This window comes from Sceloporus occidentalis, unplaced genomic scaffold (assembly GCF_023333645.1).
Source record: "Sceloporus occidentalis isolate IW3139 unplaced genomic scaffold, rSceOcc1.0.p SCAF_3, whole genome shotgun sequence".
Lineage (NCBI taxonomy): Eukaryota > Metazoa > Chordata > Lepidosauria > Squamata > Phrynosomatidae > Sceloporus > Sceloporus occidentalis.
In genome coordinates, this window is record NW_028316983.1 from 167724524 (window position 1) to 167748492 (window position 23969).

The 23969-nt window shown below is 44.3% G+C and overlaps 1 protein-coding gene across 2 annotated transcripts in view; it reads left to right on the top strand.

Moving 5' to 3' along the window:
- Positions 1–22340, top strand: part of LOC149317080 (lysine-specific histone demethylase 2-like) — a 39287-nt gene extending 16947 nt beyond the window's left edge. For both annotated transcript variants that reach the window (XM_089516810.1, XM_089516811.1), the window contains 12 exons: positions 1005–1181; positions 1840–1914; positions 2559–2696; positions 4652–4823; positions 6084–6211; positions 6841–6972; positions 7098–7172; positions 8852–8968; positions 15370–15495; positions 15826–15948; positions 18691–18843; positions 20304–22340. In XM_089516810.1, the coding sequence (XP_089372936.1) occupies positions 1005–1181; positions 1840–1914; positions 2559–2696; positions 4652–4823; positions 6084–6211; positions 6841–6972; positions 7098–7172; positions 8852–8968; positions 15370–15495; positions 15826–15948; positions 18691–18843; positions 20304–20387 (1500 nt within the window). In that variant the 3' untranslated portion in view covers positions 20388–22340. The remainder of the gene's footprint in view (positions 1–1004; positions 1182–1839; positions 1915–2558; positions 2697–4651; positions 4824–6083; positions 6212–6840; positions 6973–7097; positions 7173–8851; positions 8969–15369; positions 15496–15825; positions 15949–18690; positions 18844–20303) is intronic.
- Positions 22341–23969: the final 1629 nt, after the last annotated feature.

The following is a 23969-nucleotide window of genomic DNA, read 5'->3' on the forward strand; positions in this document are numbered from 1 at the left end:
TTCCCTATACGGAACAGACTTAGGGCAGTAAGTGCCGGCTTGGGGATGGCATGGGAGCATGGGGTTTAAATGATGCACACCCCGATGCTGCCTCCCAAGTCAGCGTCACACAACCCGCCCAACCAGATGGTGGGTAGCATTGCGCTCTGGTGTGGCATTTATACACTTCACACCACAGGAGCACCATAAAGCTGCTGCTGCGGCTGAAAGGGTGCTCTTTTTGAGCTGGCAAATAGCTGGATCAGGCCCGCAGCGTGTGGTTGCTGCGGCCTCAATCTGGCACTGAAAGGGGCAGTGTGATGCTGCCCCTTTTGGGCCGTCTGTTTTGGCCCTTAGTTGCCCCCTTTATTGCAACAAATGAGGAAATTTGCAGATCAAGTTGGAGTTGGTCTGATAGAGATAAAATGACAATTTTCCCCCCATGTGAGATGATGTCCATGCTGATCCATATATAAAGATGGGGAGGGAACACCCAGGGAACATGGAACCAAGAATGTGGACAAGTGATGTCCTCAAATCATAGGAACTTAAACTGGGTGAATTGCTTTCTACCCTACTACCACCAGCAGCAGTGGGGACAGGTAAAGGGCACTCATACTGGAGGGCTGGTTGGGGTAAGATCCTTATTACAGCAGCCTTTGGTAAATATATGCTGTGAAAGAAAACATGCACTGTGAAGGATGCAAGTATATTTCTTATAGGCAGGAACCACTTAGTATTTAGGAGCTGTATCTTTTGTTGTTTTTCTTCTCTACGTATTTATTCAGCCTCAGAGCCCTCCTACTCTCATTTTAAATACTCTTCATTTGGAGCATAATTTCATGCCTTCATGTCATTAAGTGAGTGAAGTATTATTTCATTGTATTACCTTCAGAGGCACAGATAATAAGGAATGGTATTTCAGGAAATGCAACCTACTTTGTTGTATAGCTGAAGCAAGGGCACATTTTCCCTTGACTTCCATTAATGGGGTTGTTTCTTTTTCTTGCTCCTTCAATATACAGGAACCTTTAACCCCTCAGAAATGTACCCATCACATCATTGTTCGAGGCCTCGTGCGCATTCGCTGTGTGAAAGAGACAGAGCGAATCCTTCATTTTATGACCAGGAAGGGACTGATTAATACAGGGATTTTGGCAGTCAGTCCAGACCAGCCTCTTCTTCCCAAAGACTACCGCAATGTAGGTGTTATAAAATTCAAAATGTTTATATATATATATATATATATATATATATATATATGAGAGCAGGGTGAGGGGGAATGGGAGCAAAGCCATTGGGTCTTTAGAACCCCTTGCCAAGTATCCAAACTCACCTTCAGCTGTGCTGCTTCTGAGAAATAACCAAAACCTTTGGGGAAACCGAATTCTTTTGTTAATATTGAATTCAAAGTAGAAGCTTTTCTCTCTGCTCAACACCCTCAGGTCCTTTCTGTACACTCCAGTTATATCTTATATTGTGGCCATATGCAATAACTTAAAAGGGGTATGTGAGCATTCATTGCAGGGAAAAAAATTGGATATGGGATGGGCAGTTCAACACCCAATGTTCCTCAAATTTGTTTTTTAACAAAACTTCATTGATATCCACCCATTCATCCCATTTGCCCCATGTGTAGGGTAGGAGATGGTTAACTTGAATTTGACACTGTACAGTCCATTTCCCTCCCCTCTCTCTTTGCTTTGCTCATTGTAGTAACAGAGTCTTCTAAATTTGTGAACAGTGATATTTATAACAGCTATTAATTAAAGTAATCTGACATTTGTGTATACATGGCTACCTCAATGATTACTAGTCATAGGAGAATGATATATTATCTTTTTTTTTTCATCCTTAAAGAAATCTGTAATTGTGGTTGGGGCTGGTCCAGCAGGATTAGCAGCTGCAAGGCAACTTCAGAACTTTGGCATTAAGGTACAACATATTTAGATAAATAATGGCATTTTAATACTTCTGTCATCACCTCTGTCTCTTGTTTATCTTCCTCTGTTCCTGCTGTGTGATAAAGAACTCCTGTGTTATGGTCCGGAAGGTGTCCCAAGAGAGTGCCTTAGTCTGTAGCATGCTTCTACACCTCTATGGCAGCCTATTAACTTAGCCACCTCTACATATGTTGGAGTACATCTCTCATCACCTGTAACCAGCATTACCATTGTAGTCTCACATATCTGCAGGACATTACATTGGAGAAGCCTGACCTATGGCAAGAAATAGATCTTAAATGCTGAGACTCGAAAATCAAGGCTTGATCTTGACATTACTATGGAGGATGGAAGTGGCCATATGACAAATATGGTGCCACCTCTCTGTTGTTTGGCTGTTTTGTTTACAATTATTTTCTTCTAACAAGAATGTCAATATTGGTAAACCTAATTTGTATCTGACAGTCCGTGATCCTAGGTTTATTTAATTCTCCTTAAACCTTGGTGGACTCTTAAATTAATGAGATGATCTAATACTTTGATTGTCTTGGCATCCTGTTAACTGTTGGAAGTGCTATGCTTTATTGCAATGTTTCTCATTGGTCCATCTTTTTGTTCTATTTTTTGTTGTTGCAGGTCCTCATACTTGAAGCGAAGGACAGAATTGGAGGGCGAGCGTGGGATGATAAGACTTTCAAGGGAATCACTGTGGGAAAAGGACCACAGATTGTTAATGGCTGTGTCAACAATCCAGTGGCTCTAATGTGTGAGCAAGTGGGTTTGCATTTTTATTAATGAACACTTATAAATATGTACATTCCTGTAATCCTAAAACTCTGTTAATTTCTGTTTCTGAGATGCTTGGGAAGCTGTCTTAGCTGAAAGGCCTAAGTCAGTTTCAGAGAAGTCGAGGGGGCAAATTCCAGTGGTAGAAGAAAGCCCAAATCCAAAGATTAGGAACCAAAAATACCATTATATTTTACCATAACATTCTTGCTGCCATTAACTAGGCACTAGGAGAAGCATGTTAACAGTTTTGTTTTTGCTGGACGTGGTTTCAAGTCAACTCCAAGTCATGATTTTCTTGGCTAAGTTTATTTAGACAAGGTTTACCATTACCTTCCTCTAAAGCTAAAAGTGTGTTACCTGTCCAAACTCACTCAGTGCATTTCTGTGGTTGAGTAATAATAATAATAATAAAAATAATAAATTTTATTTATATCCTATCCCTCTATGAAACACAATTGGGGTGGCTTAGAACATTAAAATATACATTCCCAAACCGTCATTCCCATCCCCCCTGAAAAACCCCAATTAAACAGATTAAAATTAAAACATATTTAAAATTTACAAATAACAATGAACAGTTGCTATGGTGAGGTCGGGTCAGAACCTGAATTTCCTTTCTTTTGGTAGCCAGGGATTCATTCAGGAAAGGCCTGCTGGAAGAGATCCGTCTTAACGGCTTTCTTGAAGCTGTTTAGGGTGGTAATATGACAAATCTCTTCCAGCAGGCCGTTCAATAATCTGGGAGTAATAGCCAAAAAGGTCTTCTGGGTGGCCGTAGACAGTCTTGTTTTTAGAGGCTGTAACAGATTCCTCCCAGAGGACCTGAGAGCACAGGGAGGATTATATGGAAGGAAGTGGTCCCGAAAATAGGTTGGACCCAAGCCATTTAGGGCTTTATAGGTAATAACCAACACCTTGTACTGGGCCCGGAAACTGATGGGCAGCCAGAGAAGTGATCTTAAGATCGGTGTTATATGGTCTCTTCTAGATGTGCCTGAGACCAGTCTGGCTGCCATATTCTGTACTAGTTGAAGTTTTCAGGACAAGCACAAGGATAGCCCCATGTAGAGTGCATTCCAGAAATCCATACGGGAGGTTACCAGAGCATGTATCACAGACTCAAGGTTCCTGACTTCCAGGAAAGCGTGCAGCTGGTGTATCAGCCGGAAGTGATAACAGGCGCTCCAGACCTTCGAGTAGGGATCTGAACCGTGATCCTCAGAGTCATAGTTCAACACTAACCACTATGCAATGCTGGCTTTTGCTTTCAATTTCTTAGAATGGGGAAAATGCATAAAAAAGTATGGAACCCATACATCACCTGGAAATCAACAAGTGATGGGGTCATGAGAAAGAAAATGGGATTGTCTGATGGGAACCTAAAAAGGGTTGGATTCCACTTTAAGGTCTGAGGTTCCCTACCTGCTGGTGTGGATGTATTGAGCATCTTCAGAATAGTAGCTTTTCTGGACATAAAAGAGGCAGAATGAAATAACAGTAGATGGTTGCTGTTCTTGGGAGCAAGAGTACAGATTGCATTCTAAAACACTGGCCCGTGTGATTAGTCTGTTTCATCTCACAAGGTCTTCTGATTTAGGGTTATTTCACTGATTCATTTCTTGCTTCAGTAAACCAGATGGCCTTTTCCTGCAGCTAGGTCTCCTTGTTTGAAATGACAGCACATAACCCATGATGTCAATCTCATAAATATTTATTATAATAAACAATTCTGATACCCAGAATATAGAGCTATTAATGAAGATTTTAATGTTGTTCAATGCTTACATTTATACCATCAGTAATTTTATTTTAAAGTCTTTTCTCCCTCCAGTATCTGACTTGGAGGTCCTTGTTGTTTGTTAACATCTTTGAATAACTGAACATTTGCATCCCATGAAAATAGCTTGGATTATTTCTTTCTCCTATATTTCTTTCTAAAGATGGGCATTAAAATGCACAAAATTGGAGAAAAGTGTGACCTGATTCAGGAAGGAGGAAGGATAACTGACCCTACTATAGATAAGCGGATGGACTTCCATTTCAATTCTATTCTTGATGTTGTAGCTGATTGGAGAAAAGATAAAAACCAGCATCAGGATATTCCTCTTGGAGGTAAGGGGATACATTTTAGGACTTTAAAGTATAATGAGGACAGAGGAGCAGCTGGAGAAAGTAATCCCAGGAAATTTTACCAGTTTACCTATGTTCCTGCATTTCACTTGAAAAAAATGACAGCTCTTTCATAGTGTCACTTGGAGCACATGGATTAGGTCTCTCTAAATGCCATGCAATGGCCTGAATCCTGTTGGTACAGTCTACCATTGGCTGCACTTTTCACAGGATTGGTGATGGAGAAATGGTAAGGGTGGCTTAGAAATGGTGAGGGAAGGCAGCCAACTTTTTTAGGCTCCACGCAGCCTATTTCTCGGATGCTTTCCTTCTTTCACATCTTCAACGCCTGCAGCTTTTTTCTGTCTGTTGCCATTGTGTAGGTTAGCATAGTGGCACAGTGTGCCACAGAATTCTAGCCAGTGTGTTGAAATTGCATTATATTTACCAAATTCAGTATAATCCTATATTTGTTGGTCTTAAAGTTTTATTCGAAATGCAACATTTTGAACTTTACAATGTAAAGTTGAAGGCTTTCATGGCCGGCATCCATAGTTTTTTGTGGGTTTTTCAGGCTATGTGGCCATGTTCCAGAAAAGTTTCTTCCTGACATTTCGCCAGCATCTGTTGCTGGCATCTTCAGATGCCAGCCACAGATGCTGGTGAAACGTCAGGAAGAAACTTTTCTGGAACATAGCCACATAGCCCAAAAAACCCACAAAAATGTTTGAACTTTACATTTGGTTGTTTTATCTTCCCTCTGAATGTTCATGTACCATGTGTGACAGGTACCATCTCAGAAAGGGCATTCCTCCTCCTCTGTTTCACAGGAGGTGGGTGTTTCATCTTCTAAGATGGTACCTGTCGTGAGACCTACATGTTTTATATTAAGACAAAGCAAGAATACATTTCTGTTATAGTTGTTTTCTGTGCAATATAAAGAGCAGCCCCTGAAAATAAAAGGCGCTCTGTGTTGAGGTTGCACTAGAGAGGTTTAAATATAAGAGTGTTTAGGGAAGCTGACTACTGGTAGCCTGCCCATTTATATTAAAAATTATTGCTCTGTGAGGGCACTCTTGAGGTCTATTGATTTCAATTGAAAATAGGTTTAACATGTGTTTTAACTCTTGTTAAGGGCTCTTTAATTCTTGTTAAAATCATAATGTATATAAATATTTTTTCCAGAAAGACTTCACATTTAGAAAACTAAGAATAATAAATGAATAATTATTGCTGACCACTGAACCTGTGTATCACTTGCAGATAAAATCCAAGAGATCTATAAAGTTTTTATTCAGGAATCTGGTATCCAGTTCAGTGAACTAGAGGAAAAGGTCCTTCAGTTCCACATCAGTAATCTTGAATATGCCTGTGGCAGCAACCTCCATGAGGTGAGCATGAGATGTTTTGCTCATCATGACAGAAACATCTGTTTCTTTCACACACACAAGCACACACACACAAGCACACACACACACACACACACACACACACACACACACACACACCATAAAACAGGGTCCAGATCAGCTAATTTCTTACTAAATGTAGATATGTTCTAGGTTAGAAATTCTTCTGGTATTCATTAAACCTGGAAATCCTGTCCAGTTGGCAATGCCTGTGGAACTGAAAATAAGTGTGGAAGGGGTACATGATGTTTAATTAGTGGCCTAGTTTCCTATAGCCAGTAAGCCGAAAAATATGTTAGTATTTTCATCTTTAGCATTTAATGTTACATATGTTGCATGCTAGCATAGCATAGTTTTATTGCAAGATGTGAGCCTTTGGTCTTGGAATTCAGTCAGATCAAGCTAGAAGAAAGTAACTGCCTTGGAACTCTTAATGTGCAAAGTCTTAAACTACAGAGGATCCCATAGCTGCAAATGAAGATAAGTAGCTGCTATGCATATGCCAGTTAGAAGAAGAATCTATTCAGTTTAGCTCACTCTCAGAAAAGTCACATTCAGCATGTACTGAGTATTATAAACAACAGATGAAGAAAACCATGCTTTTCTTACAGGTTTCAGCACGTTCTTGGGATCACAATGAATTTTTTGCTCAGTTTGCTGGTGATCACACACTCTTAAGCTCAGGATACTCTGTCATCATTGAAAAAATGTCTGAAGGCTTGGACATTCGATTAAAAGTTCCAGTAAGTATTGAAAAGCTGAAGAGCAACTACTGTGCTTTCCCCTTAGATTACAAAGATGAGCACTAGTGTCTTAATTACAAGTACATATTTCATAAAGATCATTTTCTCTTCTCTTTTGAAACAAGGTTCGCACTATCGACTATTCAGGGGAACAGGTACAGGTAACTGCAACAGATGGAACTTCATGGACAGCCCAGAAGGTGATGTGTTTCTTCCTTCTCTTTTATGTTTTATATTTTCAGAAGTCAAAGTAATGGGCTCATCTTGGTCACAATGGCTCATGCAATATATACCCTATTATTAAAGGATTGCTTTGATGTTAGCAAAAGATGAAATTAAAGTATTTGGTCAGAATGGAACTATTTGCTTTGATCTTGTTGCCATTTGCTCTTCCCCCTTAACAGCTCTTCCTTCCATACTTACTACTCTGAATCCTTGACACATTCTTACATTAACGTTAAGGAACCTGCTGTGGTCTGTGCTGGGACAGCACTGAGAAGGGGCAAGTTGAAGTCTAGACAAGAGTATGAGGCTGTCATAGGTCCAAAACACACTGCAGAAATAATCCAGTTTGAGATCACTTTAATTGCCCTTCCTCAGTGCTAGGGAATCCTGGGAATTGTAGTTTATTGTGGCACCAGATCTCTGACAGAAGGCTAAATATTTCATAAAAAGTACAGTTCCCAAAATTCCCTAGCATTGACCCAAGGCAGTTAAATTGGACTCAGACTGGATTATTTCTGGATTGTGTTTTGGACCATAGGGCATGAACCTCTGGAAAGTAAAAATAGCTTTTTCTTAACCTGGTCCTATTTTATATGGAAAAACTGCATGGCATGAAAGGGTGCCTTGAAGCTAACACATTTATTAGGGCATCAATTTTCATAACGAAACACTTAGTTTTGGGATGGGGAACTTACAGTCAGTGACCTAATTCAGTCCCATGCAATTTCCAAACATCACACTCCATTATCCCTTATCACTCTGCAGCAGCTCCAGTCCCTCATTGTTGCTGTTGTGTGCCTTCAAATCATTTCCAATTTATGGCAACCCAAAGGCAAACTTATCACAGGATTTTCTTGGCAAGATTTGTTCAGTGGGGATTTGCCTTTGACATCCCCTGAGGCTGAGACACTGTGACTTGCCAAAGATCACCCAGGGGTTTCCATGCCTCAGTGGGGATTTGAACCCTGGTCAAACCACTACACCCTGCAGGCTCCCCCAGCTCCTCATCGGGCATTAGGAAGGCTTCTTATGGCGGAGGGGCACTTTCAGTATACTTGGCCTTAGTGGGAACATTTTGGTTTTGTCAATAAGTTCTGGATTTGGTCCAGAGAGTGCCATATCTGCCCCCCTCCCCTGTGTTTCTGTACGCAAGTTACAGCTCTGTTCCCATACTCCCAATGAAACTGAATTTAAGTGAATGGAGGGCTGAAGAGAGAGCCAGTGTAGTGTAGTGGTTTGAGCATTGCACTATAACTCTGGAGACTAGAGCTGGGGTAAATCCTTGAGCAAGTCACATTCCCTCAGTTTCAGGGCAAGGGCAAAGGTAACTCCCTCTGAAAAAAATTTGTCCAAAAAAACCCTGTGACAAGTTCACCACAGGGTCACCATTAGTTGGAGGCGACATGAAGACACCCAACATGAAGAGCTCAATGGTTTTTTTTCCTTAAGTATATCTTGTTGTTGTGTACCTTCAAGTCATTTTTGATTTATGGCAACCCTAAGGTGAACTGTCATGGGGTTCTCTGGGGCTGAGAGTATGGGATGTGCCCAAAGTCACCCAATGAGTTTCCATGGCCAAGCAGGGAATCAGATCTTGATCTCTAGAGTTACTGTACTATAAATCCAACAATTTTTTCTCCCTCTTCATTTTCAGGTTTTAGTTGCTGTACCTCTGGCTATTCTTCAAAAAGGTGCCATCCAGTTTAATCCAGCCTTGTCAGAGAGAAAAATGAAAGCTATCAATAGCTTAGGAGCAGGAGTCATTGAAAAGGTAAGAGCTCCTCTTTGATATGGGCACAGGAATAGAAGCAATGGCGAACAATAGTATTCTACTGAAACTATAGGCAACATCTTCCAGTTACAGTTTGGAGCATTTATATTGTATCACAGAAATAGCATGTCTTCTAACTACAAATGAAGGGAAATACATTTAGCAGCAGAGAAGGGGCCGAGCATCCTGATCTTGGGTGGCTCCGCCCGCTTGGCTCCTGGTAGGCAGGTAGGAAAACAAAGAGACAAAGGTATGACCGGGGCCCTGGCCCCCCGCCCCTGCAGGCGGAGCTACCCAGGAACCTCAGTCTTCTTCCTGCCTTGCACCTGGTAGGACGTCTTTCATCCTTCTTCGGATTTTTTCATCGCTGGCTCCCCAGACTCGCCTGGCTCCCTTTCCTTCTCTCTCCTTCTTTCCCTCACTCCAAAAACAAAACAAAAAAAAAAAAACCTTTTTCCCTATCTCCTGTCCTTGTTTCCTCTCAGCCTCCCACTTCCCCCCCCCCTCCAATGGCTACCGACAGGGAGGCCAGAGCCACAGGGGAGCTCGCTTCCACTCTGCCCGGGCCAGCCCCGGCTTTGCCGGCTGCTCGCCGAGCGGCATCACCAGCAGCGCCCCTGCAAGTGGAAGCGCGTCCACAGCGGCCGGAGGAACCCCTCCCTTCCGCTGTTGGAACGAGGGACTCCCAGACGACCCGGGTTCAGGATGGGTGGTCAGAAGAGGGAGAGCCCTCACCTGCTAACGGCGAGGAGGACGTGAGTAACTCCCCCCCACCGCCTCAATTGTTGAGGTGGTTCAGGGCCTTCCTAGAGCAGGAGGCTTCCTCCACCTCCGGGGCATCCCATGGACGGGACGAAGGCGCCGGCTCGCGCGCTCGCGAGGCCAGCGCTTCGGCTTGGGGGGCGACCACTTTCCCAAGGGGGGGGCCGCTCTTTATGTGGCCGGGGCCCATGCCTCCACAGGCTTTTCTTCCCGGCGACCCCTTTCCGGGCGGGTGGGGGATGGCACCGGGCTTCCCCCTGGCCAGCACAGGCCCCACACATGGGGCGCATGGCGGCCGCCATGTTAACCGGTCGGCGCTCCGCCCACTTCCGGATGACCCGGAAGTGCCCCACCGGCACCATGCGGCCGCTCATGGGCGCCGCCATCTTGGCCATGCGGCCGCCCATGGGCGCCGCCATCTTGGCCGCGCGGACGCCCATGGCCGCCGCCAGCCTCTCCAGCCGGAGGCCAATGCCCACCGGCTCCTTACCCGTGCGGGGTCGGCACCAGCCACAGCGGGGCGGGCAGACATTTTTGCCAAAGAGGCCCCCGCCGCCACCAGCCAACCCCAGCCCACAGACCAGCCCAGAGAGGGTCTAGGGCGCAAGGCTCCCAGAAAGCGGAGCTCCCCGACCAGGGATACAGCCACCACCGAGCCCTCCCCCAACCAGTCTCCCTTAAGCCAGACAGGAGCCTACGAATCAGAGGGGGATGATGAGGGGGCTTCATGTTCCTCCGATTCGGAACACTCTTACCTTCCACCTCCCAAGCGCGCGCGATACACCAGGGCCTCTGGTCGCAAGCAGCCTCGCGCTACGCTGCCCCCCGAGGATGAAACCTCGGACGACACTCATAACCTCTCAGGCTCTGAGGCAGAGGAGGGCGAGCTGTCACAGGATGAAGCAGATAGCAAGTCAGACCCCCAATTGTCCTCTCACCTGTTTAAACAGGAGGACTATGCGACACTTATAAAAAAGACGACCAAGACCTTAGGCCTTGCCTCTCCTACGGACCAGGCCGCTCCCGCCCCCGACTCAGACCTCCCCAAGGTGAGCGAGGATTTGTTCCCTGTGCCGGTCTCGACAGTCCAACAAATCCCATGCCCTCTGAACATCATGCAGATTATTAGAGATGAGTGGTCTAAACCAGCCTCTGCCAGGTCCAACCACGGCATCACCCGCAAGTACTACGTACTTCAGCCAGCCGTCATGGACAGACTCAGGGTCCCATCCGTGGATGCCCCTGTGTCGGCACTCGTCTCATCAGCCGTTTTCAGCAGGGACGGGGAGGACACACTCAGAAACCCAGAAGACCGTAGGGCTGACGGAGCACTGAAAAAGGCCCATGAGGCCTTATCCATTGCCATAAGGGCCGCGACCACCGTCTCGATGGTTATGCGAGCCACCCTCCAGTGGTCCCGTCAACTCCTGGACCTTCTACCCAACCCAGATACCAGGGCCAAACAGACCGTTAACAAAATTGCCAGAGCGGCGGCCTTTGCAGCCGACGGCACCCTAGACGCCATCCAGCAGTGCGCTAGAGCCCAAGCAGCAGCCGTAGCAGTTCGCAGGCAGTTCTGGCTTAAGAGCTGGAATGTAGATTCGAAATCCAAGCAGAACTTGGCCTTTACCCCATTCCTTGGCTCCAAGCTGTTCGGAGAATCCTTAGAGCCAGTGCTAGTAGAGGGTAAGGACAAGAAGAAAGCCCTTCCCACCTCCAAAAAAAGGGACGATAAGAGGCAATACAAAAACCGCTCTTCCTTTCGCCCCTCCCAATCCTCCTACCCTTCTTCATCCAATTCCTTTTGAGCCAGGGAGTTCAGGCCCAACAGACCAGGTTGGGGGGACACAAGATCCAACAAACAGGCTAAGCCCTCTTTCTCCTCCAAGGAAGGAGCGGGGTCCAAACAACCACGCAAAAACAACCCCCAATGACGGTGCTCCCCCAGTAGGGGGCAGGCTGCAGGGGTTCGGCCACATCTGGGAGACATCCACTTCGGACAAATGGGTCCTGGATACCATCCGTCAGGGCTACAAGATAACATTTCATCATACACCTCCGGACAAGTTCATACCGTCTCCCAGATCAGCCGACCCCAACAAACACCGCCTCCTACTGGAGACCATCCAGCGCCTACTAGACATCAAAGCCATCGAACCCGTCCCGAGACAAGAGAGGGGACTAGGTTGTTATTCCACCTTCTTCCTTGTTCCCAAGAAAAACGGTTCCTGGAGAGCCATCTTGAACCTCCGACGGGTCAACCGGTTCGTCCTAAAGAAAAAGTTCAGGATGGAGACGCTCAAGTCTATCCTAGAAAGCCTCCAGCCGGGAGACTACCTCTCATCGCTGGACCTCCAGGATGCTTACTTACACATTTTGATCCACTCTTCCTCAAGAAGATTCCTCAGGTTCAGATACGGCAAACGCCATTACCAGTACAGAGCTCTCCCCTTCGGACTAGCATCTTCCCCCAGGGTGTTCACCAAAATCATGGTGGCACTGGTTGCCCTGTGGAGGACCCAGCGTTTACACGTCTATCCCTACCTCGACGACCTTTTAATCCGGTCACCATCCAGACTTCAGGGGACTCAAGACATCTCTCGCATCCTCAGGTCGCTACAGGATCACGGCTTTCTCCTGAACCTACAAAAGAGTTCGCTGACCCCAAGCCAGCAGATCCACCACCTGGGAGCCATAATAGACACACACAAGGGGACGGTGCGCCTGCCTCCGGATCGGATCCAGGCCATTCAGGGGGCCGTCTCAAAAGCCCTAAGCTCCACGCGGCCCAGCCTCCAGCTGCTGGCCCACCTCCAGGGTCTCATGATAGCATCTATCCAGTGCCTCCCCTGGGCGAGATTCCACTCCAGGCCACTACAATGGCTCCTTCTCCCACACCAACGAGCCATTACCCTCAAGAGACACAAGACGATTCACCTCTCCACCGAGGCAAGGCGGTTGTTTCGCTGGTGGATGTCCGAATCAGTCCACTGAGGTCGCCAAATTTGGAGGCCCCCGAGTGTCCAGATTACAACGGATGCCAGCCTCCACGGCTGGGGAGCAGTTTGCGGGACACAACTGGCCCAGGGCAAATGGAGCCCAGAGGACTTAAATCACAGCATCAACTGGCTGGAGCTCCGTGCAATTCGCTTCGCTCTACGGGCCTTCAGACAGTCGATCCGGCAGAAGTCAGTCCTGATCAGGACCGACAACACCACAGCCAAGGCTCATGTCAACCGACAGGGGGGAACCAGATCCAGGTCTCTGATGGTCGAGGCTCAATCCCTGCTACGATGGGCGGAGACCAACCTCTTAGCCTTAGAGGCAGAATACCTTCAAGGATCCCTAAACTCAAAAGCCGACTGGCTGAGCAGAACGGACATAGATCAGGGAGAGTGGAGCCTCCACCCTCAAGTCTTCCAGATCATCACCGACAGGCTCGGTCAACCCGTACTAGACCTGTTCGCTTCCCCAGCCAACGCCAAGACTCACAGGTTTTTTTCCAGGTTCCTAACGGAAGGAGCCGAAGGAATGGACGCCCTCAACTGCCCTTGGCCGCCGGGCCTCCTCTACGCATTCCCTCCGACTCCTCTGCTGACCAAGCTCCTGGCCAGAATACGCAAGTCCAACTCACAGGTTATCCTGGTGGCTCCAGCGTGGCTGCGGCGACCCTGGTTCTCGGAGATCCTAGACATGGCGTCTCAGAGCTTCGCCCTTCCACTCAGGCCAGACCTCCTCGCACAAGGCCAGATCCATCATCCGGACCCAGCCTGGCTGCGGCTTCACGCCTGGAAATTGAACGCCACATGCTGAGCAGCTACGGCTACTCCCCAGAAGTGGTTGACTCCATTCTCGCATCGAGACGCCAATCTACAAATAGGATCTACGAATACACCTTCAGGACATTCAGGAGGTGGTGCAAGCGCAAGAACAAAGACTTCATCAAGGTTTCTGTTCCAACGGTGCTACAGTTCCTGCAGGAGGGGTTCCTCCAGGGCCTGAGGCCCAACACCATCAAGAGACAACTGCCAGCCATCACTTCCATCCTGCCCCATAGGGAAGCAGCCAGGATATCTCACCACCCTCATGTCCGCAGATTGCTAAAAGGGGTCGCCAACAAAGCGCCCCGGACCAAGCATAGATTCCCCTCATGGGACCTCCATCAAGTCCTAAAGGCTTTGACCATCTCTCCTTTCGAACCACTGAGAGAAGTGGCCCTCAAGTTCCTGACCTTCAAGACGCTCATGCTGACGGCACTAGCTTCGGCGAGGCGTGTGTCTGAGATCGGCGCCCTCTCCGTCCGCAAGGAACTGCTGATCATCAGGCCAGACTCCGTTCTCCTGAGGCCGGATCCAACTTTTATCCCCAAAGTCAACTCCGTCTTCCACACCACTCAGGACATTGTCCTCCCGTCCTTCTGCCCTCGTCCAACAACTGAGTTGGAAAAGTGTTGGCATACTCTAGATGTTCGCAGAGCCATAAAAGTTTACCTCAAGAGAACGGCCTCATTCAGAAAGTCTGAGGCGCTGTTCGTTTCCTTTCGACCTGGCTCAAAGGGCAAGAAAGTGTCAGTATCTACTTTGGCAAGGTGGATCAAGCAGTGCATAGTCCAGTGCTACAGCTCACTCAAGCTACAGCCGCCGGGGGACATCACCGCTCACTCGACAAGGAGCGCAGCTACTTCAGCGGCCCTGTCTACCAACGCCCCGCTGGCTGAGATTTGCAGAGCAGCCACTTGGAAGTCCCCGTCGACCTTCACCAGACATTATAAGCTCGATCTCTTCCAATCGGCAGAGGCGGCCTTTGGCCGGAGGGTTTTGCAACACATAGTGTCAGATCCACCCTCCGCGCCAGCCAGCCCTCCCTAGTATCTGGTCTGCTTTTGTAAATCCCAAGATCAGGATGCTCGGCCCCTTCTCTGCTGCTAAATGGAACGTTGGACTTACCTGAGAGACGTCCCTTTACAGCAGAGAAGGCCCGAGCATCCTCCCCACCCTATCTGCCTACTGGCGCGGGTGGGCGGGATCCAAGTTTCTCTAGACCTCATTAATTTCTAGGGGGTGTTAGGCTTAAAATCGACTGAGGTTCCTGGGTAGCTCCGCCCGCAGGGGCGGGGGGCCAGGGCCCCGGTCATACCTTTGTCTCTTTGTTTTCCTACCTGCCTACCAGGAGCCAAGCGGGCGGAGCCACCCAAGATCAGGATGCTCGGGCCTTCTCTGCTGTAAAGGGACGTCTCTCAGGTAAGTCCAACGTTCCATTTTATTTATAAAGCTAAATTGGAAGTGGACAGCTTATGCTCCTCCAGATGTTGTTAGTCAGTTCCTGAACCATCTGCTATTGGTCCCTGGAGATTTCCCAAGAAAAAAAGAAACAATTCTAGCCAATGGGCATAAATATCCCTGTCACATGGGGGAAAGAATAGTTGTTTGCTTAAGAAGCACTGCTGTAGATCAGTTGTACCCGCAGCCTCGCCAGGGTAGTGATGTAGAATGCTGGTAGTTGTGATCCAACAGTATCTGGAGGGTTGTGTGATTGCCATATCTGGCCTACTGAGTTCATTGGGGATTACTGTCTAGAAGATGTGCATAGGATTGCAGCCTGAATTAGGAAGGATATAATTCCTGCCCTTTCCCCTCTAGATTGCATTACAGTTTCCTTACCGATTCTGGGACAGCAAGATTCAAGGAGCTGATTACTTTGGCCATGTTCCACCTAGTTCCAGCAAACGTGGACTCTTCAGTGTTTTCTATGACATGGATCCACAGGTATTGTAAATGTTGCATGAACTCTTGCACTCCTGAACTCTTCCTATTTTATTGAGCCTTTCATATTTAAAGAACTGATGAGATTTAAAATTTCACTTTAAAATTACTTTGTTATATAATGAACTTCAAAAATATGAGAGCACTTTTCCAGACACACAGTGTATAAATAAATACTATTTAGAAGAGATATTAGTGATTTTTCTTATTTTATGAGTTGACTAGTATTAGTCTAGGAGAGTTATTGAAAACAGTAATTTTGTTGGAAATACTGTGACTTGATTTTTGTGGAAATACTACATATGACTATCTTTGTTTCTGTCTTATTTGCAGCGTAAATGTAGCGTTCTGATGTCTGTAATTACTGGTGATGCTGTGGCAACTATTAAGAACTTAGATGATAAACAAGTACTGCAGCAATGCATGACTGTACTCCGTGAGCTGTTTAAGGAACAGGTAAGTCTGTTTTTCTCAAGCAAATAAACAGCCATGGATGAAATGCAAATGTTAAGCAAATCTACCATAGGGCATATTAGATTTTTTACATTAAAGGTAAATGTAAAAACATTGATATTACATTTTACATTAAAAGTAAAGGTAAACATTACGAATGGGAAAATACATTAATCTGGGTTCTGTCAATTTTCCATTTTTCCATCTTAAATTTTAGTTCTGTCACCTTCCTCCCATAGCAGTTCGCAGGGTTTTTTTAAGTTACAAAACTGATTTTTATAATAATTTTCTATGCAGTTTTGTTTAACATACAATTTCAGCAACCTTTTTTCCATCCCAGTGGAATGCATTTTTGTACATTACTTTTAGTGATCCATAGTACAGTCACTTTTCTTTCATATATGCATTTTTGTATGCATTTTTGGACTGGATAACTGCATTGTGAATTCAGAAAAGTGCTAATACTGATGGATAACTGTGCTCTGATTCTTCTATATGGTTTGGAAGGTGTGAATTAGGCGAGCTTCTTTTAAAATGCAAGCTGAGCAATTGTCTCACCAACATGTTGTGGTCAAAATATTTGTGGTCATATACTAAAAGAGCAGTTACACTTAAGTAGAAAGTAGAAAGCAGAGTCCACCCTCCATATCTGCAGACTTGCCATCTGTAGATTCAACCATCTGTGGATGGCAAGCCCAGCTTGTCCCCAATGGCGGTGGGTGCACATGGCTACGCTGCCATTAGGGACAGCCCCCATTGTCCCAGTGGTGGCATGTGCACATGGCTGTACCACCATTAGGGACAGTGAGTCCCATTGTCCCTAATGGTGGTGCAGCCATGTGCATGCACTGGGGACAATGGGGGCTGTCCCTAATGATCACATGGCCACATGCACGCCCCACCATTGAAGTTCCATTGACCTCAGTGGTGGTGTGGCTGTATGGCCGTGCCTCCATTGGGGACAATGTGGACTCAATCATCTGCAGATTTTGGTATCTGTGGAGGAGGGGGCAGTAGGAGGTCCAGGATGGATCCCCTGCAGATATTGAGGGCTGGATTGTATATCTTGCTTGAATAGACTGACATTAAAGATGGTTTGCTGGAGAGGAAAGTTTGCTAGAGAGAAATCTCTCTATTCCCTTCATATTTTTTCTCTGACCCAGCTGTAGTGGCAAAAGTGTGGATTAGAGCCTTTCTCCCACCCTATTTTTGCAGAATTATAGGTATCAAAGAAAGAAAATCCTGTAGATAAGGTGAGATTGCTCTGGAATGTGGAGGCAAAGTACACCTATGTGCAATAAGTGAACACTGATGTGGCATGTCAGTAGGCAGAGTTGATTTCTCCAACAGGCTGGCTATAAAGGTGGGGGCTGCCAGAGGAGTGACTATAAAAGGGGACAAGGCAGTCAGAGTCAGAGAAGAATGTGTCAGTTCAATGAGGAGTGTGTCATTTGAAAAAGCAGCTTGGAGCAGTTTACAGCTGTTTTGTTCTGGGAACGGTTAGTTAGGATTCAGGTAATTGTTTCTTAACATAATTCATACTTCTGTTAAAGGGGAGCAGGTTACTAGTGTAAGAAGAAAGGTTTAAAAGGAATAATTTTATTTTTTCTGAGAGTTTCATAAGGGAACTTAGTAACAAACAAGTTGTACCTGTTGAAACACTGTACTGCTGTAACCATACGCTCTGAAACAACCTTAAAATGAACAATTTTGCTTGGACATAAAGTTATTGTTTATCCTGCTTCAAGAAGAGAATGGCCTGAATGAATTTATAATAAAAGTCTCATAGACACACGCTACCAATAACAAAACACATGTGAGAGAAGGACACTAGGAACCCTATCACTAATTCATTTAATAGAAAAGTGTATTAAGGGTGAAATTGGGGCAAGAGTCAGGACCAAGGGATCAAGTGATGTTTCTGAGATAGAAGACAAGCCTCAGAGCATTGGCAGGAAGTACCCTGATCATCTCTTGGAGAAATCAACTCTGCCTAGTGACTCACCACATACATTCCCCCTTTGAAGTCATTGCTCTCTGGAGGAAATCCTGGAAGTAGGATGTGATTGCTCTGAAACTTGGAGGCAAAGTACACCTATGAGCAACAAGTCAACACTGGCTACAGGAAAACTGTTTTCAACAGCTTCTCTATGATAGCCATAATGTGTGCTGTGACCCTTAATAAATTTACTTTTTTACATAGGAACTTAGAAAGTTGGCTTATACATTATTACATCTAGTTCTGCATTATCTGCACTGACTTGTAACAGTGGGTTTCAGACACACGTTAGTCCTACCTGTAGAACCCAGAGATTGAATTGGGGACCTGTTGAATTCAAAGCAATTAAACTGAACTTTAAAAGTAGGAATTTAAATGTCACCGTTTAAAAAAGAACGAAAAATTGCCCTGGTCTATGTTTCCTGTTGTTAGGAACACCTTAAATCCAGGCTTCAGAAAACTTGTAACAAGAAGGATAATTTCCTAGTGGGATTGTCATATTTCTTTCAGTGGAATAACTCAGTAGCCTAGTAGACCTCTTCTCAGTTGTTTATGCATTTGTTTGCCCAACCAATGTGGATTTTTATTAGTTTGGAAGCACCTAGTAATTTTCAAATTAAGTCAAGTAATTTAATGATAATTTACCTTTAAACCATATGCCTTAATAAAGCAGGAGACTGTACAGATACATGGACTTGGCTGTGCATTACAAAGTATCTATATTTTTCCTTGCCTCTCTTATACAGGAGGTGCCTGACCCAGTCAAGTACTTTGTTACACGGTGGAGCAAAGACCCTTGGATCCAAATGGCATATAGTTTTGTAAAGACAGGGGGGAGTGGTGAAGCTTATGATATCCTTGCTGAAGACATACAAGGAACAATCTTCTTTGCTGGCGAGGTGAGATCTTGATATTGCATAGTGTCTTAAACTAATTCAGTTCTTTTCAAATAAGACAGAAAAGTAGAATAGGTATTCAAGGCTCTGAGAAAACTGTGGAAAGTTTGTGAAATCTGTAAGATTATGATGCTGGCTTGAGACCTTACAAAAGCTTGTAAATAACACAGATGTTGGATAACTGCTGTGATTCAGATTAGACAGAGCACTAGTCTAGTCTAGTTTTATGTCTAGTCTGAATCACAGCAGATATCCAGCATCAGTCACAAAAAGACTTTCCTGTCTCAGATATTTGAAATCCTCTAGTTAAAGGAGTCAGGGATCATAACGTGGGACTGCATCTATGCACAGACCCATTTCAGCCTCACATCAGGCCTGGTTGAGGGTCGGGTGAATACTTTGGTTGCATTGATGTTGATAAGATACTGATTTTCCTAGAATTCTCATAGACATAACATTGACCGTGGTGTCATCCTGGATTACCTGAAAAGTTTGGGAACTGGAGGCACTATTTTCTAGTAGTTATGCTCCTTTCTGACAAGATCTGAAGGACTGCTGTTCCACCTGATGAGAAACAATCTGTGGGGTCGCTCTGGCTTTAATCCTGTTGGTGATACATGCACTGGGGTTTATGCCTGAATTTTTTTCTTTTCTTTTTGACATTGCACAATGCCCCTTGTCATAGAATCATAGAATCGTAGAGTTGGAAGAGACCACAAGGGCCATCCAGACCAACCCCCTGCCATGCAGGAACTCCCAATCAAAGCATCCCCGACAGATGGCCATCCAGCCTCTGCTTAAAGACCTCCAGGGAAGGAGTCTCCACTACACTCCGAGGGAGTGTGTTCCACTGTTGAACAGCCCTTACTGTCAGGAAGTTCCTCCTAATGTTGAGGTGGAATCTCTTTTCCTGGAGCTTGCATCCATTGTTCCGGGTCCTGTTTTCTGGAGCAGCAGAAACAAGCTTGCTCCCTCCTCAATATGACATCCCTTCAAATATTTAAACAGGGCTATCATATCGCCTCTTAGCCTTCTCTTCTCCAGGCTAAACATCCCCAGCCCCCTAAGTCGTTCCTCACAGGGTATGGTTTCCAGACCCTTCACCATTTTAGTCGCCCTCCTTTGGACACGCTCCAGTTTCTCAATGTCCTTTTTGAATTGTGGTGCCCAGAACTGGACACAATAGGAATCCAAAAGCAGGGGTCTTAGGAGTTCCATAGCAGGTGGCATGTTTGTGAGTGCAGCTCCGTTTTTTTACTCATGTCTCAGCTGTGGGAGTGTGCCTGGACATGTACCAGCTTCTCTTGAAACAGATGGCTTATTTTGAGTAGGTTGAAGATATGTAGGCTATGTGTATATACGGTACGTTTAGATCTAATCAGAATGAGAAGATTTCTACACAGTTTGTATGCATCATATGTCTGACTAATGTCTCCTTTATTGTTTTCTTTTTTTAAAAAAAGGCCACCAACAGACATTTTCCACAGACTGTTACTGGAGCTTACTTGAGTGGTGTTCGGGAAGCAAGCAAAATAGCCGCATTCTGAGTACTAAACTACTGTTTACAGATTTTTATTTTTACAACTTTCTACTATTCAGATCCAAATTTCAGGGCAAATTTCCGTGATGCAAGTGGTGCTTAAATCTTTGCTACCTAGAGACAATTTTGCCATCCCTTCTGTGGGGAGTTGTTGTTCCCCCCCTTTATCCTTTGACTTTCGAGAGGACAGTGATGTTTAAAGTTTTACCAGTGCAGCATCCTAAAGTAGCAAGTACTTCTCCAAAGTGCTGGCAAACCACGTTCAGCCCTGGAATTTTCTTTTGGGATCCATTTGAGGTACTTATTCTAAACTATGAAAGACTGGAATACTGAATACTGAAAAGTTGTATTTGTGAATAGCCCCTGTATAATCAGGGGTATACTGATAGGAATCATGTGGGTGTCTCGGATCATGCTTTGAAAAAGATGTGTTCTTTTTAAACTAAGCTGCTGAACAAGCTGAAAGATAGTCATAGGGCTTTTTAATAGTGTCCAGTTACTTTTAAACTTATAAAACCATCTTTTTGGGAACGTTCCTTTTTAATTCACCCACAGAAACATCATAGAACTATTTTTTGTGGATATACTCGGATGTTTAGTATCTATTGAACATCTAAACAGATTAGTAAAAATGTTAAATTTGAGGCTCATTCCTTTTTGCGCAGTAAAATTTCTAAATCATAGGAGCCAACAAAGTGGAATCATTTATATGTGTATAATTGCTGAAGCGTGGTGAAGCAATTGAGAAAGCTATTGAGTTTTTTTAAAAACTGAAAAACAAGGTCACTAGATTACTTTTTGTGAAAGATTAAAATGATGTAGCATCATCCAGACACAGTTAACTGCTTTTAATGACAGAAATAGATGCATACAACTCTCCTATTGAAATTAATGGGACTTCAAAGTACATTACAGTGGCAGATTGGACTCTGAGTTGTATAAACTAAGTTTCTGGTCATAAAATCAGTGGAAGGAAAGCCATTTTGTATTCTGATGAAGCAGTATGCTAAATTATTAAAAGATTATATGGTCGAAGATATTCATGATCTTATGTCACGTTACTTTTGCGGTGTTCTGAAAAATAATTTGAATGGAAACGTGGGCAGGCGTTTTGCTGTTGCTTTCCAAAGAATCCCTCAGAAAATCTGTGACTTGAAAACTGTTGCTCATTTTTTATGGTTTCCTGTGAGAATATGAATAGGTAAAATTTTTGAAATACATAAAGCCCTACATAGTGTAGGAGAGGACAGTTTGAAAAGTGGCTTCCTGTTAAGAAACCCTCAAAGTTATTTTTAAGCTGAACTGCTGATATTTACATAAATGTTTGATAGATGGAGTGTAATCATGAGAACTATTAGTAAGAAATGTAAAATGTGAAAATGGAGGTGCACATTTTCCTACTTTCTTGTCGAATTGGTCAAATGAGAAAACAGTGAGAACACTTGCTTAAGACAGGCTTACTGATCCATATTGAAAAGTATTCTCTGTGGTATTGAGTAATCCTGCTGTAGGTTGGACAGCAAATAAAAATATCAAACAACAAATTGAGATGTCCACTAGAAATCAAGGTTTGCACTTGAGGTTTGCACTTGAGCGGAGATTCTGTAGGCATGAGTAAGCATTTTCTAGTAATTATTGTTGAGACAAAATTGAGTCATACTGTGAAACTATTTACATTATAAATACTGTACCTTTAAATCACTGCATTGTAAACATGCTTAAACAACAAAATTTCCTATTTTTCATTTATTTATGATGTCTAAAATGCCATTTAGGAAGTCAGCGGGTTCACTTTTAATAGTTGATCCCAAAGTTTGGTTTTTTTTAAAGCTTCTGAAACTAATGTTTAAGCATGCTCATTTTGTATTCTGTATATACAAATTATGCCTTATAAATCTAAGAAAACATTTTTAAAGGCAATCTTTTTGCTGTGGAACATGGTTGTAAGATGACTTAAACACAATGCAATAAAAACTGGAAATAGTTTGTTCAGTGTGTTTGATCATCCCTACTGAGAGGTAATTCTGATAGTATCCTGACAAGCCATATTTTATCGTAATAGGAATTAACTGAAGTGAGCTTTGCAATCATGTACTCTTGTCTTCCGTTGCTGTTTTCCTCAAGCCCAATAATCTGTGGTTAGTTTGTCATGGTTGGGTTGACCTCGTGGGCTGACTTCAATCCGTGCATTATGAAGTTGTTTCAGCTCAACAAAACGTAGTTAAGATTAATCACAGTTTAAGCATTATGTATTTATCCTAAAGTGCTTCAAATGGAGTGAAAGCTGGAGAGGGGACCTGAGGTTTGGTTTGGCTCATTCCCATCTCTATTACCCACAGAGAATTTTCTAATGTGTCTCTCCCTTCATTGTTTTCTTTTTTAACAGTGAAGAGGGGAATTGTAAATGGTTACTTGCAGTTAAAGCATGTGAGAGTGAGACATGTATAAAATGGCATAAGGATTGCCTCACTCCTTTCTTCCCCTGGCATGAGGTGGGCAGAGCTGCAATGTGCATCCATTAGCATCTCCCTGTCTATCCAGTGGAACATTTCTGTCAACATGTAAGGGACACTTTGTCCCTTAATCTGTTTGCATCCAAGCTGTAATTCGGAAGCATCTTTGTTAAGGAACACCAAGAAAAATAGGAAATGGGCAGAAGTTGCAATACAATCAGTGATTCAGACACAAGCATTATCTTTCATATGCTAAATACTCAATGTCCAATTTAAATGGAAGCATAAGCTTTAACAGATCCTTCTTGGTGGGCAGGGGCTCATTTTAGCACACTGAAAGTGAGCTATGCCATTCCTGATCACCATTTGGATCAATTTTGTGCTCTTTAATAAGCTTTGAAGGGTGCGGGAACTGCTGCATTTGCAGTTAATTTTTAATTCTTTTGTCTGGTGGTTTGATGAAAAATTGCTCAAAAATCACCTGGGGGTGGGGGGAGAAAGTGGAAGTAAAATGCTTTCAAGGTTGGGGCTCTGAGGTTGCATGCAGCCACAAATTGAACTTCCCCTCCCTCTTCTTTAAATTCATGTAAATAACTGGTTACATAATCCTAATGGAAATTATTTCTGTAAAAGTCACCCGATTCTGGTTTCTATGGAAAAACTTTGTGAGCCATTGATACAAACAGCTACTGCCATCTATACTATGAGGACACTCCCTGCCCACAAATAATGTAGCCCAATTAACATGCTTTTTCAAACAGGTCCTAGATGCAGTATTCTAAGACAAACTGTGTTAGTACATGCAGAGATCTTGTAGCACCTTGGGGATTAACTGAGAAAACGATGTTTGTAGCAGTCTACAAAAGCTTATAGTATTATAGAGTTGGAAGAGGCCACAAGGGCCATCCAGTCCAACTCCCTGCCATGCAAGAACTCACAATCAAAGCACTCCCAATAGATGGTCATCCAATCTTTGTTTAAAACCTCCAAAGAGGGAAACTCCACCACTCTTTGAGGGAGTGTGTTCCACTGTTGAACAGCCGTTACTGTCAAGACGTTTGTCCTAATGTTTAGGTGGAATCTCTTTTCCTGTAGCTTGCATCCATTGTTCCAAGTGCTACAAACTTCTCTAGTTC